This window comes from Notolabrus celidotus, chromosome 21 (assembly GCF_009762535.1).
Source record: "Notolabrus celidotus isolate fNotCel1 chromosome 21, fNotCel1.pri, whole genome shotgun sequence".
Lineage (NCBI taxonomy): Eukaryota > Metazoa > Chordata > Actinopteri > Labriformes > Labridae > Notolabrus > Notolabrus celidotus.
This window is the reverse complement of record NC_048292.1, coordinates 28,739,266-28,756,223: the sequence shown is the minus strand read 5'-3', so window position 1 is coordinate 28,756,223 and position 16,958 is coordinate 28,739,266. Positions and strand designations below refer to the sequence as shown.

The following is a 16,958-nucleotide window of genomic DNA, read 5'->3' as shown; positions in this document are numbered from 1 at the left end:
TTATTTATCAGTATGTAGACGTGTGTCTTGGTACACAGCTACGAACATGTAGCTATGTGGCTATGCTAACTAGCGCTAGCACTTACTCCCCTCAACATTCTACACACAATACTCCATAATGACAAAGTGAAAATGTTTTGTTGAAATGTTTGCAAATTAATTAAAAATAAAACACTCGTATCGCATGTGCATAAGTATTCAGACCCTTTACTCAATACTAGTGATGGCGAGATGAAGCCTCATGAGGCATCAAACCACTTGAGCCAATTGGTTCGAGAAAGGGTTCATTACTCGAAGCTTCATGTGCACACGACACCACCTACTGGCCAAGTGTATAATCACAGGCAGCTGGATCTTAACCACATGTGTGATGCATTGAATTTGTGTGTCTGTTATGGGAATTACTATGAATTACAAAAAATGTATGACCAAATAATTCATCTACATAAATGATCATATATGTGTATGATAAAATATATTTTGAATGTATGCTGTGTGTAAATGTACCACAAATGGTAGTATCATATGATATGGCAGGTTGTGTAATAATGTTTTTCTGTCACTTTAGGCAGAGGATAGTGAAAGTGCTTGTGGAACTAGGAAGAAGGCACTGAATATGCTTGTTACTTGGACAATGATGTACAGGGGAGATTTTATTCATTGTTATTTAGAAATAACATTTTCTCAACAGTTTGGGGTTTTAACCTGTTCCTTTTTTTGGACACAACTTCTCCTGCCTTGGAAAATACCCTTTCACAGGGTACGGATGATGCTGGTGTGCATAAAAATGAATGAGCAAGACTATAGAAATTTGGGTACAACATTTTTTGCCTCTCCCAGTATTCAAGAGGGTTTTCCAGCCTGCTGATATTGGGCTCTGCAAGGTAGCGCTGAACCTCCACAGTGGCATCTGCTGTGACATTTTGAGAACTTCTTGCCTCCATGACACTGGCGTCCAAACGATGCCACAGTTTGCTACCTAAGAGGAAACCACAGATCATGTTAGTAAGTGTTCTAATATGAATAATTGATCTCAAAATGTCAAATAATAGATTACCTCCAGTGACATCATGAGAGGTAGAAGCCTGGGGGATTTCCTCTCTGCTGTGTACCGAGCGTCTAATGATGGCACACTCAGAGGTTAGACGTTTTATTGCTTCAGCAGCTTTTGTCTGACTGAAGAATCCTATGACCTTAAATCGGGGGTCCAGGAGTGTTGCAAGGGACATGATGCTCATCGACTGCAAAGTGTAAAGCCTCTCCCGGAGTAGCCTGATGAGCTGCTCTCCCATCTGGACTACCACTGCAGGTGCTGGCTTTATCACCTCCTCCTGAAGCATTTGCTCCAACATTTTCAAGAGGGGTACGATTTTGGAGGCAGACACGTTTTCTTCTGCTGACAACTCTACAGTGGCATCATAAAAGGAAGACAGCAAAGCCAGACACCCTGTAACAATGTTAAATTCATCTGATGTGAAAAAGGCCAGGTCATGTTGTAGCCCAGCTAACACTGCTCCTACTGGCTCCCTCAGCTCCACCAAACGTTGCAGCATCAAAGAAGTGCTGTTCCACCTGGTCTCCACTTCTTGCATCAGCTTCTTTTGTTCCATCCCCAGATGGAACTGCACTTGTGTAAGCTTCTCCTTTAAAGATACAGATGAGTAGGCCATGACATCACTGCAGTAGGAACACAGACACACTATTAGCGTTATTATAAACTATAATAAAGGGGAGGAGCATACCTTAGCAGTGGTGCTGCTTCTAAAGTAGCCAACCAGCTTCCTTGCTTTGGCCCGGATGCCAGAGACCACAGGGTGCTGGTCAAGCGCCTTCTTCCCCACCAGATTCAGTGTGTGTGCTATGCAAATATGGTGCCGAAGCTTCAGCTCTTTCACACACGCAACCATATTGGGAGCACCGTCAGTGACCATACATGTCACCTTATTAGAAATTCCCCATTCCTCCATCATGGAGGCTTTCACACAAGCTATATTTTCAGCAGTGTGCGATTGGGGGAATGCCTGCACTCCCAACAGCACTGAATCCAGCCTGGTGTTCTCTCCCACAAAATGACATGTCACAGCCAGGTAGGCATCCATGTGGATGGATGTCCACATGTCTGATGTAAGGCTAACAGCAGCCGCCTTTTCCACTTTAGCCTTAGCCTTCTCCTTAGCTGTCTCATACTTTGCCTCCACCATGGCCTTCAGAGCCTAAAAGAAAACATATACAGTGCTGAATTGTGAGACATACAATAAAGGACTCATTTGTTTCATGCATGCACCCATACATACCTGCCTTGTAGGGAGAATATAATTGGGATCCAGTTTGGACACAAATGTCCGAAATCCAACGTCATCAACAACAATGAAGGGCTGTGTGTCCTTCACTATCATGGAGACGAGGGCTTCATCCAGCTCTTCATCCTGGTTAAAAGAGAATAAATACAGTGTCTGTTACCTGTCTTTTTTTGCACAATAAACAAAAGTCAACATAGAAAAATTGTGATAGTGCGTTTGTAATATTGTAATGACTTACCTTGGCTGGGTAAAGCTCTAGTTTCCTCCTTATTCTCATGCAAGGCACGGTAATGCCTTAGCATGGATGAGGTGTTGTTATTGTACCCCAACTCCTTGGAACACAATAAACACCTCACCTTTGAATTAAATAAACAGTGAAAAATACAGTTCTTAAAAGCAAACCTAATACACCTGAAATAATGTTAGATTTAGCTTACCTTATTAGGAGTAATCAAATCAAAGTCAGCTAGTAGTCTTAGCTTAAAGAAGCTTGTTTTAACAATAGAGCTTATCTGCCTGCCTAAGACAAGCATTGTAAGTTATTGATATTATCAAACGGTAATAGTTACAGATTTATGGGTTAAGTTAGTATTCAACATGTACTTATATTGATTTGACTATATTTACTAATACATATTTATATAAATTGCATGATTTCACTCTCTGAATTACCTTGTAGTCTTCAGCAATTATGTTTTTGTCATTTACAACATCAAAGGCGCCCTTCTGTTTGAAAAGCATTTGTAGATTTTTGTAGTGCTTCTCAACATTTTCCTCACTGCAAGGACCACAAAAAACTACAAATGCACTTTTAAAGGACATCATCCATCTCTTTTAGACTGGAGCAACACGCAAGGAGTCCAAATGTATGCATCCCCAGCTTGTAGTGTTTTGGTATTCTGGAAAGAAAGCAATCACAAACAGTTATTTTAGTTGTTGTTCTTTTTTCATTTTGATTATAAGTTGAATTTCTGAAAGACATATAAAAAAAAACAATCATACTTTAAAAAATAAAACATACTGCTTTTTGCACAGATCCTTTGCGTTCTTCATAACGTGACTGAGACATCTGTGCAGAATCGGGAGGTCAAATTTGGAGTTGGGATGCTGTCCTGTGATAAGACATAAATACTTCTGTAAGAGATCTTCAAGACTTGCTCTGCAGAAGGTTATTGAAATGGACCGCATTAGCACGATGGAGCCATCACATATGATCATCACAGGCCTTCTGTTGGCCCGGCTCCCATACATTCTGATGAGGTCTGTTTAAAATGCTTGAAGGAAGTAAGTTATAGATGCTGTGGTGTGATCAAGTGGGATATATGTTGCAACAGCAAGTGCTGAGGCTCCTTTTATTGAATTTCTGACAACCAGCCCATACACACAGTATGGCTTGCTGCTTGCACTCTCTCACTGAACTAAACTGCCTGTGGCATCCAAATAAACAATGTTCCCCTTGGATCTGTCTAAAAACACAGACAGTGTTTTTTGGACCACAGCATTATCCCTTTTGGCTCCATCAACACCTTTTGTAGAACCTCATCATCTTTTCCAGTTTGCTCCTTCAGCATCTCTTGAAGGCTTGTTAATTCATTTGAATGTGGTCGTGTAATTGTACTTTGGGCCAAAGCAATGTTTTTCAAAACTTCTTTTGAAGGTGCATTGTCTCTGCAACCAGATTCCATTACTTCGTCTGGAATTTTTAGCAAGGACTCCAAATACAGGGTCCTTGGTCATTTGGATTCAAGCTGTTCTGCTGAAGATTTTCAAGCATGTGCTCTTACTGGCCGTCTTTTTATTTCTTCTCTGCTATGCCACACCTCTCCTGTGAAAGTCACACCTGCCTGTAAGACTTTTTTCATCCCTGACCTCTACGTTAATGGTTACATTGCAGTCTTCAAATCTGCAGTAACATGTTGACCTGAATAAGGTAGTCTGTATTCTCTCCCCATGTACTCAAAACTAATCCCAATCATTCTCCCATCACCATCATCCACACACGTCTTCACTCTCTCAATCACTCCCCTCCTCACTAAAATAGCCACCCCTCTTGCTCTCATCCCACCATTATTCACAAACACTTGTCCCATCCATACTCTTTCAACCTCCCTCACACACTCCTCATCCCAATGTGTCTCCTGAATACAAACAATGTCAGTCCCACATGTGGTCAGCGCCTGCTCCCACCTCTCCCGTCCCCTCAGCCCATTACTATTGGAGGAGATCGACACCATTACATACACAAAGACAAAAAACATTATTAAGCTGGTTTGAATTTGGCCTTGGCCCCTCTCTTATCTTTGCTCCCGAGGGGTCTCTTTCTATTCTTGATGACATCATTGATATCTCCCCCCTCGCTGTCAGAGGTATCACACAATACAGACTCCCCGAGTGTCCCCTTTTCCTCCCCTTTCTTACCTTGTCCCCTCGCGACAGTCTTTCTGTGTCCCAGTCTCTGTCCTTCTCCCTGTCCTCCCTCCTCCTCTCTGGCATCCCGCTGCTCCGTCTCCGCCGTGCTGCTGCGCCCCTCGTGCGCCCTTCCTCCTCGCTCTGCTTCACCTCCACCTCCCTCCACGCTCCCGTCCCCGTCATCCTCCATTGGCTCCACGCCTCCTGCCTCTCCTGTCTCCTCTGCTCCGGGCTGGTCACCACCATCTCTCTGCACCTCTCCGTCTCCGTCTCCATCAGCTGCTGCGCCTTCCTCTCTGCGCTCCCTCCTCTCCTCCTGGACGCACTCCCGCGCGTAATGTCCCTGCCCTCCGCAGCGGAAGCACCGAAAGTCCGGGCAGTCTCTGCGGATGTGTCCTGGCCTGATGCAGAGCCGACAGACCCTGACCTGCCTGTCATGAATGACCCTAAAGTGCTCCATGCCCTCCAGGGTCGAGAATCTTGTTGAGTAAGGGAGCGACTTCACCTCCTCATTAAACCTGACTTTCAGGAAGCGCGTCCCGTCCGCCACCTCCGTTCCCGGCCACATTCTCCTCCTCACACTGGACACCGGCCTCACCCCCCACTCTGCCAACCTGTCAAAAATGTCCTGATCTGAGACATAGACAGGCAGACTAAAAAATGACACCACCAGCTCATCATTGTTAATTTCTCTTGCAGCAATCAAGGTGTCCCCCAGTTTAATACCGTCCAGGAGTCGATTTTTCCCCTCCTCCGTCCCCATCGTTATCTCCAGCCTCCCTGGCCCTCTCTGGCGACAACCGACCACCACACCACAGTCCTTCTGGATTGCCCCTAGGACCTCCATCGTTGTGAGCGTGTCCTCACCCTCCACCGTGGCAAAGACTGTCAAAACTTTCTGGAAGTCCGCCACGTCAGCATTTCTAGTGCGCTCCCCATGGCTTTCTCCCGACCTCCTCCCTTCCATTGTGTTTCAAAGAAACAATACAAATAACCACCCCTAACACCAACTGGTGCCAGGGGGGTGGAAAATACACAAACTCCTCAGTAAAGAAGTCAATTGAAAAAAAAGCAACTGTCCTTTTTTTCTTTCTCCTTTCTGCACGGCCCTCCCACACACACACACACAGACTCCTCCGCTCCCGCTCCGCACATGCGCACTCGGGCGTGTTCAGGGTGGTATGGCCGTAAGCGAGAGTATCAGGTGCAAAACAGCCACTTATAGGAGGTGGGGCAGCCTGCAGCCAGAATGTGTTCTGAAATCTGGCGCACGTCTGTATCTTTGCCTCTTTTCAGTCAGGCCGCTTTTTCTGCAGAGAAATTTGAAAAAAAGAAAAAAGCTTACCGCACCTGGTATTCCCAAGCTATCTCCCTACTAAGTCCCTATCTCGACCAATGGTTGAGCGCTGTTGAGCAGAATTGAGCGCTCAACCCACCAATCATTGAGCGAGGATTTTCCTCAACGAACCAATCAGCGTCATGTCGAACGCGAACGACGAGACAGCCATAATGACAGCCGTCATTACGCTTCGGTAAGTCTAATCTTCTCTCCATCTTTTTTGTACATATTTTAGCGTACATTAAACTAGCTTGGAGCTGGTTTGAATGAATGAAAAGATTCTCTGATAATCGGGAACTTTCTGTGTTAAAAATCCCATTGTTTACATATTCACGAATTAGAATGTTCAATGGCATCATTGTTTGTATTGACAATGTAGGCTATCGCTAACCTGCCCGTAGTTCGGCATCGTATTATTGTGAGAATTTCTGCACATTGTATCACTTGTATCATCATGACAGCATGTTACCAAATTCATAAACTGTTGTAGTAAATGTGAAACAAATGATTGTCAATCTATTATGTTAGGGTGACCATATTTTGATTACTGAAAACCAGGACACTCGGCCCGGCAATGAAATACTCAAATGATACTCGAAGTTGACTCAAAGATGCCGTATAATTTCAATGGTCACCCTAATTATCATAAGGTATATGTTACCTCAGTTACCTCATCAGTAAATAACCCGACTTACTATTAACACATGAGCTATTTAGTTATCTAAAACAGGACAAAACACGATTTTTGTACAGCTCCATATTGGAAAACCTGATTAATAAATATTTGTTTATGTTGTAAAGGTTAAACATGGAGAAGAAGACACACGAGTGCAGTTTGTGCAACAAGACTTTCACTGAGAAGTCTAACCTGACCAGGCATATGAAGCTTCATGCTCCAAAGGAAATTGAGTGTGATGTGTGTGGTAAAAGCTTCACCTTCAAACAACAGCTGGACTCCCACCTGAAGCAGCATCTGTACCCACACATTCCTCTGTATAGACAGGGAGAGGCCAGGCTGCTGTGTTCAGATGCAGCTAAGATTGTGGCAAAGGCCCCCAGCAAAGCAGTAGACCCTGGATGGCTGGATCCCGAAAAGGCAGAGGTGGCTGCCAAGAAATCTGGAGGGGAAATGTGGAAAGGGCAGTTCGTCATCACATTCGGCAAGTATGCTGGACAGTCATTCAGATGGCTGCTTGAAAACGATGTCGGCTGGGTGGTATGGTTGCTCTCTGAATATTGCCAGAAGGGTGAGAAGAATGAGCTTCTTAAATGGCAAAAGGAGCGAATGCTGGAGTTTGTTCGAGGGTTCCCTTCTGTCACATGTCATCTTGACAAGAGGCTGGAGGTAAGATAACTGGGTTATTTCTCCTTTACCTAACATTACATTGTAATTACTGTTTTGTTTATGGACAGGACACATTTAGCACCTTCAATTGAAAACAGAAGCTTTAGACATAGTAAGAACTCATGGGAGGTGTTGAGTAAAACAGGTGTATTTTATTTTCTGCAGAAACAGGAATCAACAAAACAAAAGGTGGCTGAATCTTCTGTTTCCGAGTTACAGCAGGAACCTGGCTATGCGAGTGATGCTGAACTGTTGGCTGCTGCTGGTAATATTATGCTAAAATGAAAATCAAATAACCTTTTTAGGACAGAGGTATTACAACACATGCACTGTATATGTATACTTACACGAAAGGAATGAAAGCCGTAATCTGAGTTTAGTAAAAATAGACCATTTTCATGTAAAATAATGCAGATTAAGAAAGCTTCTTTAGAACATTACAGCCATGTTTAATCTCAGGAATGTTTGTGTTTTGTGAAATTCATTACTACATATGAAGCCATGTAGTTAATACATTTTTGTGGCTTTTCTTCTTCAGAACAAGTCCTTGACGAGTCTGAGGTGCCGGTCTCTACACAGCTTACCACCTGGGGAGAGCTTGCTCCAGCTGTGACTCAGGACTCTTCCAACAGGCCCAGCACATCTCAGGGATGGCCCTCATCCACAGCAGAGAGCTCTGCTTCAGAATCCAGTGGCATCGTGCTGGAGGGTTGGCAGAAATACTGGGAGCAGCCACTTGCATCTGCCCAAGCCCTTGGTATAGCCCCTCCTAACATCAGGTGGCTAAAATACGATGAGAGGTATGGTCTCTTTGATGGCTCATCTAAGTATAAAAACATAAAGGGTGAGATAGTGGAGAGGAAGCTCTTAAAGGAGAAGATGGAGTTCCACCCGCCTCCTCCTCCTGTATCTGTCAAGGGAGCAGTACCCAACATGATGGCCTTTTTTACCACCCCTGCCTTCTTCTGGCGGCCAGTTGGTGTGATGAAAGCCAAGATCTGCTGCCCCAACACCAACTGCCCTGCACCGCCAGGGGAATACCTGGAGAAGAAAGGCTTTGGCAGTTACGCTAGGCAAGTGTGTGGGATGATGTATAATTACACCCTGTTGACAGAGAAACTAAAATGTTCTCACTGTGAAAAGATGAGGCAGGCAGTGAGCAAGACGCACGGTGATGCAGACTGTGACGAGGAGGAGGAGGAGGAGAATTCACATCACATGCAACAGTACATGTGGTTGGCACACAGTCCCAAGATTCTGATGAACCTTGCCCCAGCCATCAGAAGCATGTTTCCTGCCATTCTGTGTGGGAAGCGTGCTATTGACAGAGGTGTCGTCACCCTGCTGAGTGACCGGCTCAATGCTGTGTCCATGAGTAAGGTACAGAGACTGCTGCAGCAGGGCCATGATGAGTGGTATGTCCAGCGGCGTGACCTTTACCAGACTCTCCTGTACGAGGCCCACACAGCTGGATCTTCATCGTCTCAGAGTGGCATCCTGTCTTTTGTGAAAGCCCCTGGTACATACACCCCTCCCCTCCCCCAGTCTCCCCTTCCATTTGCCCGTGTGCTGAGGCGTGCACACATGATCATGGAAATGGAAAGGATGCCTGTGTACCGAGCTGCCATCCTCAGTGTGACTGGAGAAATCCTCTGCATTGATGGTACCAAAAAGGTATGTATAAAATGTCACTTTGATCAGTATTATGTTATGCTAATGAAGCTCAGCTCTTGATAATCAAGTTGAGTGAGAATACTTAGTAATTCATAGACATGATGTAGACCGACTGTAAAAAATGTTAAGAAACACAATAATATGAATTTTCTGCTTTGTTTTTTAGGTCCTTAAGAAGATATATGGTGATGGCCAGGGCACCATGCAGTATGTCACCAGTGTTCTGAATGAATGGGGCCAGTTCTTGACGACGGTGGTGGTGGCAGCTGAGTCTGAGGGGTGCTACAGGCGTATGGCGAGCGGTCTGATTGCCCGGTTCCAACGTGCAAACGCTCCTGCACCAAAGGTCATATATGCAGACAACAACTGTTGTCGGTAAGTTAAATAATACCTCCATATAACTGATAATGAAATTAATAATTCAATTGATAGATGAAACAGTTAACACTAAATAGCATATTTTTAAAAGGAACACATGCTGTATCAAATGTTGATATCATTTCAGTGACAGTGGCTCATCCTTCCTGGAGACTCTGTTCAGTGACTGGGTGCAGAAGGGTACCGTGGTCAGACTGGACATCCGACACTGGCTGCACCGCTGGGATACTGTTGTGATCAAGCAGAGCCATGCCAAGTATGGGGGGTTCATGAGTGCCTTAGCAGGTGCACTGCTGGCCTACAACAAGGACGACATGATGCTCTTAGTCCAGGCTGTCAGGAGTGGCAACAAAGAATTGTACGCCTCATATTCTGACGAGGAAATGATAGCCTTCCTCAAGCCTCACCAGATCAGGTCTTACGTCAGGCGCATTACCCGTGGTGTTGACGTAAGTGCAAAATTAATCCACATATTAATTTCATGAATTAGAAGCATCACACTACAAGATGAGCCCTCATTTTATGTTGAATATATGTTACAGGAGACAGCTTCAGTGATTGAGTCCATCATTGCCGAGTTCAAGGGACCAGCAGGCCTTGATATTGATGGCATCCACCTGTTCAAGTCAACAGAGGCAGTTGATGCTCACTGGGCAATTTCAAGCAAGCATCTTAGTTGTATGCAGGTGGGTTAATGTCTTTGTTATCACGTAATCATGTGTCATTGTAAAACCATCTAAACCAATATTGCAATATTTCAAAGGACACCCGAATAACCAAGAAACTTGCAATTTGTCGTGTGTTTTACAGGATCCCCCTGGCATACAGCTGTACGTCATTGTGAAGGTGGTGGTGCTGCATGGTGTTCAGCTGAACAAGTACAGGTGCCGACGAGGCAGTAACTCCTTGGAGGGGTTGCACGCACACCTGTACAATGCCATTCCTTCCCATAGATGTGGTGTTATGCAATTCCAAGTAAGTAATAAAATGACACTTCACATTTGCCAAACATCTCTCATAGATGGGAAAAAGACTTGAACAATGAATATATTGAGGATGATTGGCAGGCAACTATATGCCTGATCAGGTCCACATCTACTTGTAACCAGCTGATACAAACTCAGTACAAGATACTCCACAGGCTGCATATTACTCCTGTTATTTTAAACAATTTTGACCATTCCATCTCTCCTCTGTGTACCAAATGCAACGTAGAAAGGGGGACATATTTCCATTACTTTTGGGAATGTAAACTGATTCTCAGATTTTGGACACTTATTTCAAAGGTAGTCAGTGGGATGTTTAAAATGAAAATTAAGAAGGAAATTGGGGTTTTCCTCCTGGGCCTTGCCTCTAGAGACCTGCATCTCACTGCATCACATAATAAGCTCCTTGAAAAACTCCTTCTAGTTGCTCGAAAGTTTATACTGCAGAACTGGATCAAAACTATCCCGCCTAGTGTCACCCTTTGGTACAGGGAGATCTTTAATGTCCTCCCTCATGAAAGGTTGGAGGCTGCTGTAAAGGTTAAGGATGAGTTATTTTTAAAAGTTTGGACACTCTCCCTAAATTACATACCTGCAGATCTGAAAAACCTGCTATTGATGGGCAGACAGTTTTCTGATAGGAACAAAACCTCCTCTGTGCAGGGACGCAGAGGATAATAGGCGGCTGATGACTGGTTAACCTTTATTCATTTGTAAATACTGCAGACTGGAAACAAAACAGAGCTGTTTTTATTTGATTTATATGTTATATACATATATGAGTATATATGTGTGTATATATATATATACATATATGAGTATATATGTATATGTGTGTACATATATATATATATATGTGTATATATATATATATATATATATATATATATGGCAAGCCGTTCAGGAAATTAATATATATGGAATGAAGTCTGAATATATGGATTGAAAGTCTGAATATATTGAATGAAACTTGATATATATGGAATGAAACTTGATATATATGGAATGAAGTCTGAATATATTGAATGAAACTTGATATATATGGAGTGAAACTTGATATATATGGAATGAAGTCTGAATATATTGAATGAAACTTGATATATATGGAATGAAACTTGATATATATGGAATGAAGTCTGAATATATTGAATGAAACTTGATATATATGGAATGAAACTTGATATATATGGAATGAAGTCTGATTATATTGAATGAAACTCGATATATATGGAATGAAGTCTGAATATATTGAATGAAACTTGATATATATGGAATGAAACTTGATATATATGGAATGAAGTCTGAATATATGGAATGAAACTTGATATATATGGAATGAAGTCTGAATATATTGAATGAAACTCGATATATATGGAATGAAGTCTGAATATATTGAATGAAACTCGATATATATGGAATGAAGTCTGAATATATTGAATGAAACTTGATATATATGGAATGAAACTCGGAATATATGGAATGAAGTCTGAATATATTGAATGAAACTTGATATATATGGAATGAAACTCGGAATATATGGAATGAAAAATCACGTCATGTATGGCCTGCGCCATCTTGTCTTTCTGGGGTGTGATCATAGGGGTGTGATTTTGTTTTCCGGTTAGACGTAGCTTTTAGTAATGCAACCATGAGGGAGGCACGAGATGTTTTCACTGCAATTTTAATTAATGAAGGGGTTATCAACCCCTTGGGTAATGCATGTGCTGTTAAGTCAATCCGTATAGGAAAAAGGAACCCACCCCTCCTCTCTATTAAGTTGGTTTCATCCAAAAGTGATGATCGGACCGTCTGCACAGAGAGACGAGAGGAACACGAAGCTGTGGGCTGCAGAAGCATTTAGGAGGGTAGTAAACAAGTGAAAATACGAAAATATTAAATATCACAGGTTATACACACTTCTACAAAGGCTAAAGATATTGCCCCTTCTTTATTCAGGTGGTTCAGTCCTCTAGCTCGCTAGCTAACTTTTGTTATGACTTGTGATAATGTAGCATCCTGTTCAATGTTAACAGGTGGAGCTCATACCTGTGTGCATCATCTGACAGTGAGTGAGTGTAATGAAAAAGTACGACCAAATTACCACAGGTTACAGAGGTAGAGGAAAATGTGTCCCCTCAGAAACACTAAAAAGAAGTGCAAAAGGTTATTTTCAGAGAGACATTAATAAAAGATGAGTTCTCTTTGATGACAATAAAACAATACGATTATAAGTGGTGTTCAGAGAACTTATTTAAGCTTTCATTCAATATATTCAGACTTCATTCCATATATATCAAGTTTCATTCCATATATTCAGAGTTCATTCCATATATATCAAGTTTCATTCCATATATTCAGACTTTCATTCCATATATATCAAGTTTCATTCCATATATTCAGAGTTCATTCCATATATATCAAGTTTCATTCCATATATTCAGACTTTCATTCCATATATATCAAGTTTCATTCCATATATTCAGACTTTCATTCCATATATATCAAGTTTCATTCCATATATTCAGAGTTCATTCCATATATATCAAGTTTCATTCCATATATTCAGACTTCATTCCATATATATCAAGTTTCATTCCATATATTCAGACTTTCATTCCATATATATCGAGTTTCATTCAATATATTCAGACTTCATTCCATATATATCAAGTTTCATTCCATATATTCAGACTTCATTCCATATATATCAAGTTTCATTCCATATATTCAGACTTTCATTCCATATATATCAAGTTTCATTCCATATATTCAGACTTTCATTCCATATATATCAAGTTTCATTCCATATATTCAGACTTTCATTCCATATATATCGAGTTTCATTCCATATATTCAGACTTTCATTCCATATATATCGAGTTTCATTCAATATATATCGAGTTTCATTCCATATATTCAGACTTTCATTCCATATATATCGAGTTTCATTCCATATATATCGAGTTTCATTCAATATATTCAGACTTTCATTCCATATATATCAAGTTTCATTCCATATATTCAGACTTTCATTCCATATATATGGAGTTTCATTCCATATATTCAGACTTTCATTCCATATATATATAGTTTCATTCCATATATATCGAGTTTCATTCAATATATTCAGACTTCATTCCATATATATCGAGTTTCATTCAATATATTCAGACTTTCATTCAATATATTATTTCCTGAACGGCTTGCCATATATATATATATATATATATATCTATATATATATAGATATATATATAGATATATAGATATATATATACACATATTATTATTTTTTTTAATTATTATTTATCATCATGTTGTCATTATCATTGTCTTGGTCATTTTAACTTTTTTGTATCTCTTCTTGTCTAACTCTGTATAACATGCTGTCTGATGGGTTGGGGTGCGGGGTCTTGTTTTAGTGTTTTGTAATGTTTGTGTTTTGAAACAAAAAAATGTGTTTTAAAAAAAAGGACACTTCAATAGAGCAAAATGTCTATCAATAATGCATTTTATTTCATAGCTTTAATAACTCATGTGTGCTCAGCATGTACAGTAATACATCTATTGGTCTTGTGTTTCAGGTATATCTGGTTGCGTTTGCTGTGCAGTGGAACAGTCGGATGGAGTCACTCCGGGTTGCTGGTGGTCAGGGTCGGCAGACATCATGCATGGACGCGCGGCAGATCCAGCGCATGAATCGGCAGGCTGAGGTGCTCTTCGGTAAAGATCATGTCCTGGAGCCCAACTTTGCTGCTCCTATGCCCTACCCTGATCAATACAGGGCCCCGGAAGAGGAGGAGCTCCTTGGTGTTGAGTATGCCATGTGCCAGTCAACAAGCTACTCTGCGAGGCATTACTATGCTCAGAGAGGTAAAGTATTTAATCGCACACTTCTACCATATACATACATATGAGGCAGACTATCCCTTTATTCTTCATGCATATTCTAGCAATGACATTAAACATGATATAAACTTAAATTTCATATTAATATGAAGCAAACAAACCGTGCATATTATTGGCATGTCTGTGTATGCATGAATCTACAACTGGCCAGGCACATTTGTGATTAGTACAATTACATATTTGCAGTTGAGGAAGAGCAGGCTTGTGACGAAGAGGAGCCGGCTGAGCAAAGCGAGGAGGAGATGGCAGATGAGGGTATTGACATGCCTGCAGAGGATGATCCCATTGATGTCATCTGTAGGAAACATGCTATCCCAACACAAGCAGAACAGGTGGAGGAGGAGGATAGCCCTGCTCTGCAGGATGTGCTGATGACCCGGAGACATCTGCATCTGCCAGGAATAGAGGAAGTGGAGGCGTTAGCCTTGCTGATGCTTGAACTGGCAGACAACAGTCACCTCCACCTTGTGCCAGCCGACCTCAGGCAGAAGATCATCACTGCTGCCAGTTCTCTTCAGGAGCATGACAAGACTGCTGTCAACTTTGTGAAGAGGTACGAGTCCAGGTGGGGCTACACCCTGTTTGGCCGGTGTCTTGGGGCTGACACACCCGAGACCAGAGCAGCCCAGAAGACAAAGTTTGGGTGGATGAGGTACCCCCAGGCAGCACAGGTGACAGAGGATAGTCGTCTGCTGTACCTCGTTATCAAAATGCTGAAAAATCAGCCTCCAACCAGTCACCTCTCTTCCCCTAGTAAAATAACAACCTCCATAAAGGGACAGTACAAAAGGATTGTTGACAGAGTTAGAGACGACCCCATCCTCTGCACTCTCTCCATTCCTCTGCCCAATCTAAATGCCAAATCCATCTCTAATTTCATCTCGAGAGAAGAGAAGAAGGCCAACTACAGGGCTACAGTAACACCGACGTCAAAGCCTCACCGTACAGTGCTCTCACACGAGCAAATGCCAGCAGCTCCAACTCTGCCAACATCCCTACCACCACCAGCTCGACCTCAGGTGCAGTACCAGGACGTTCATCACGTTGCTGGTAAAAGGCGTGGTGAGAAGCGGAGGTAAGTTGTTTCAGCACTTCATTACACCTGCTAGAAAGGTGGAAATTTACAGCACTTTTGTAGTGTGTGGACATAAATCATACTGACATCATCACATGTATGTTTAATATTCACAGGTTATATGGTGAAGAACCGGAGCTGGTGAACCGGCCCATTCAGCCTAAGCCTGCTGCGGCCACACACATAGCGCCCAGATTGTCGGCAGCACCTGTGCTCCTGGTGGTTCCTGCACAACCACAGGCTCCCTCCATGGTACTTCACAGGCCATCATGCAGCTTCATACCTGTAGCACCGCCCCCTGCACCGCCATCCAAACCGAGCATGCCTCATAAATCTTCGAAGCCATGTGGGGCCTGCCAAGTACCTCAATGTGGTGGGCAGCGTAAGAGGTACACACCCTCCAAGGACAAAGCTGCTGGAAGCAGCCAGAAAATGTTCACCTACTGCCCGGCAACTAGGAAATCAACCACTTCTGGTTTTGATGGGGTTGTTTATGACAGTTTTGAACATTTCAAAAATGTGGTTGATGAGGAATTAGCAAAGAGGAAAGGCAATTAGGAAGGCAGCATCTGTGAGCAGATTCAGATCCTCCCTCATGCCCAACATTTACTGTTCCAGCACTGTAAATTGTAATTGTAATAATAATGTAATATAATGTAATATAATATAATATAATGTGTAATATTTTCCTGCACTATTGCATTTTTGTTTGATGAGAATAATATGTTGTTTTGTTTACATTGTGAGCTGCACCTTGGTTTGTTCGATGTTCGATGAGAATAATATGTTTTGTTTACATTGTGGACTGCACAGTGTTTTGTTCGATGTTCGATGAGAATAATATGTGTTGTTTACATTGTGGACTGCACAGTGTTTTGTTCGATGTTCGATGAGAATAATATGTTTTGTTTACATTGTGGACTGCACAGTGGTTTGTTCGATGTTCGATGAGAATAATATGTTGGGTTTTTTTACATTGTGGACTGCACAGTAGTTTGTTCTATGTTCGATGAGAATAATATGTTGTTTTGTTTACATTGTGGGCTGCACGGTGCCTCACAGCTAGAAGGTTCCTGGTTCGTAGTCCCTGGCCAGGCTGGTACCTTTCTGTGTGGAGTTTGCATGTTCTCCCCGTGCATGCTTGGGTTCTCTCTGGGTACTCCGGCTTCCTCCAACAGTTCAAAAACGTGCTTACCAGATTAATTGGTCACTCTAAATTGCCTGTAGGTGTGAGTGTGTGCATGAATGGTTGTCTGTCTCTCTGTGTTAGCCCTGTGATAGGTTGGTGACCTGTCCAGGGTGTACCCTGCCTTCCGCCCGAAGCCAGCTGGGATAGGCTCCAGCCCACCGTGACCCCTAACGGGATAAGCGGTCACGATAATGGATGGATGGATGTTTACATTGTGAGCAGAAAGACATCCAGTGCTTTATCTGACTCTATGCAGTCTGTTGCTGCCTTTAATAAAATTCATTGTTTTACACTTATTGGCTGGTGTTTGCATATCTGTATAAGATGTTACTGCAAGTTTTCACTTTCTCCCAA

At 42.3% G+C, this 16,958-nt stretch overlaps 3 protein-coding genes across 3 annotated transcripts; 1 reads left to right on the top strand and 2 right to left on the bottom strand.

The window, feature by feature from the left end:
• Positions 1 to 625: 625 nt before the first annotated feature.
• LOC117804920 (zinc finger BED domain-containing protein 4-like) lies at positions 626 to 1,406 on the bottom strand. The gene is made up of 2 exons (XM_034673382.1): positions 1,058 to 1,406; positions 626 to 979 (listed from the first exon to the last, which is right to left on the bottom strand). The coding sequence occupies exons 1-2, from the start codon at positions 1,350 to 1,352 to the stop codon at positions 654 to 656; spliced, it is 621 nt and encodes a 206-aa protein (XP_034529273.1). The 5' UTR covers positions 1,353 to 1,406; the 3' UTR covers positions 626 to 653.
• On the bottom strand, positions 1,355 to 2,577 carry LOC117805459 (zinc finger BED domain-containing protein 4-like). Its single transcript, XM_034674189.1, has 5 exons — positions 2,539 to 2,577; positions 2,295 to 2,426; positions 1,743 to 2,213; positions 1,455 to 1,643; positions 1,355 to 1,405 (listed from the first exon to the last, which is right to left on the bottom strand). Exons 1-5 carry the CDS (start codon positions 2,575 to 2,577, stop codon positions 1,355 to 1,357), a joined length of 882 nt encoding a protein of 293 aa, XP_034530080.1.
• Positions 2,578 to 6,194: 3,617 nt separating this feature from the next.
• LOC117804919 lies at positions 6,195 to 16,711 on the top strand. Its single transcript, XM_034673381.1, has 11 exons — positions 6,195 to 6,241; positions 6,850 to 7,393; positions 7,559 to 7,658; positions 7,932 to 9,067; positions 9,234 to 9,442; positions 9,573 to 9,894; positions 9,988 to 10,131; positions 10,256 to 10,420; positions 14,016 to 14,304; positions 14,527 to 15,415; positions 15,532 to 16,711. The coding sequence occupies exons 1-11, from the start codon at positions 6,219 to 6,221 to the stop codon at positions 15,971 to 15,973; spliced, it is 4,263 nt and encodes a 1,420-aa protein (XP_034529272.1). The 5' UTR covers positions 6,195 to 6,218; the 3' UTR covers positions 15,974 to 16,711.
• Positions 16,712 to 16,958: the final 247 nt, after the last annotated feature.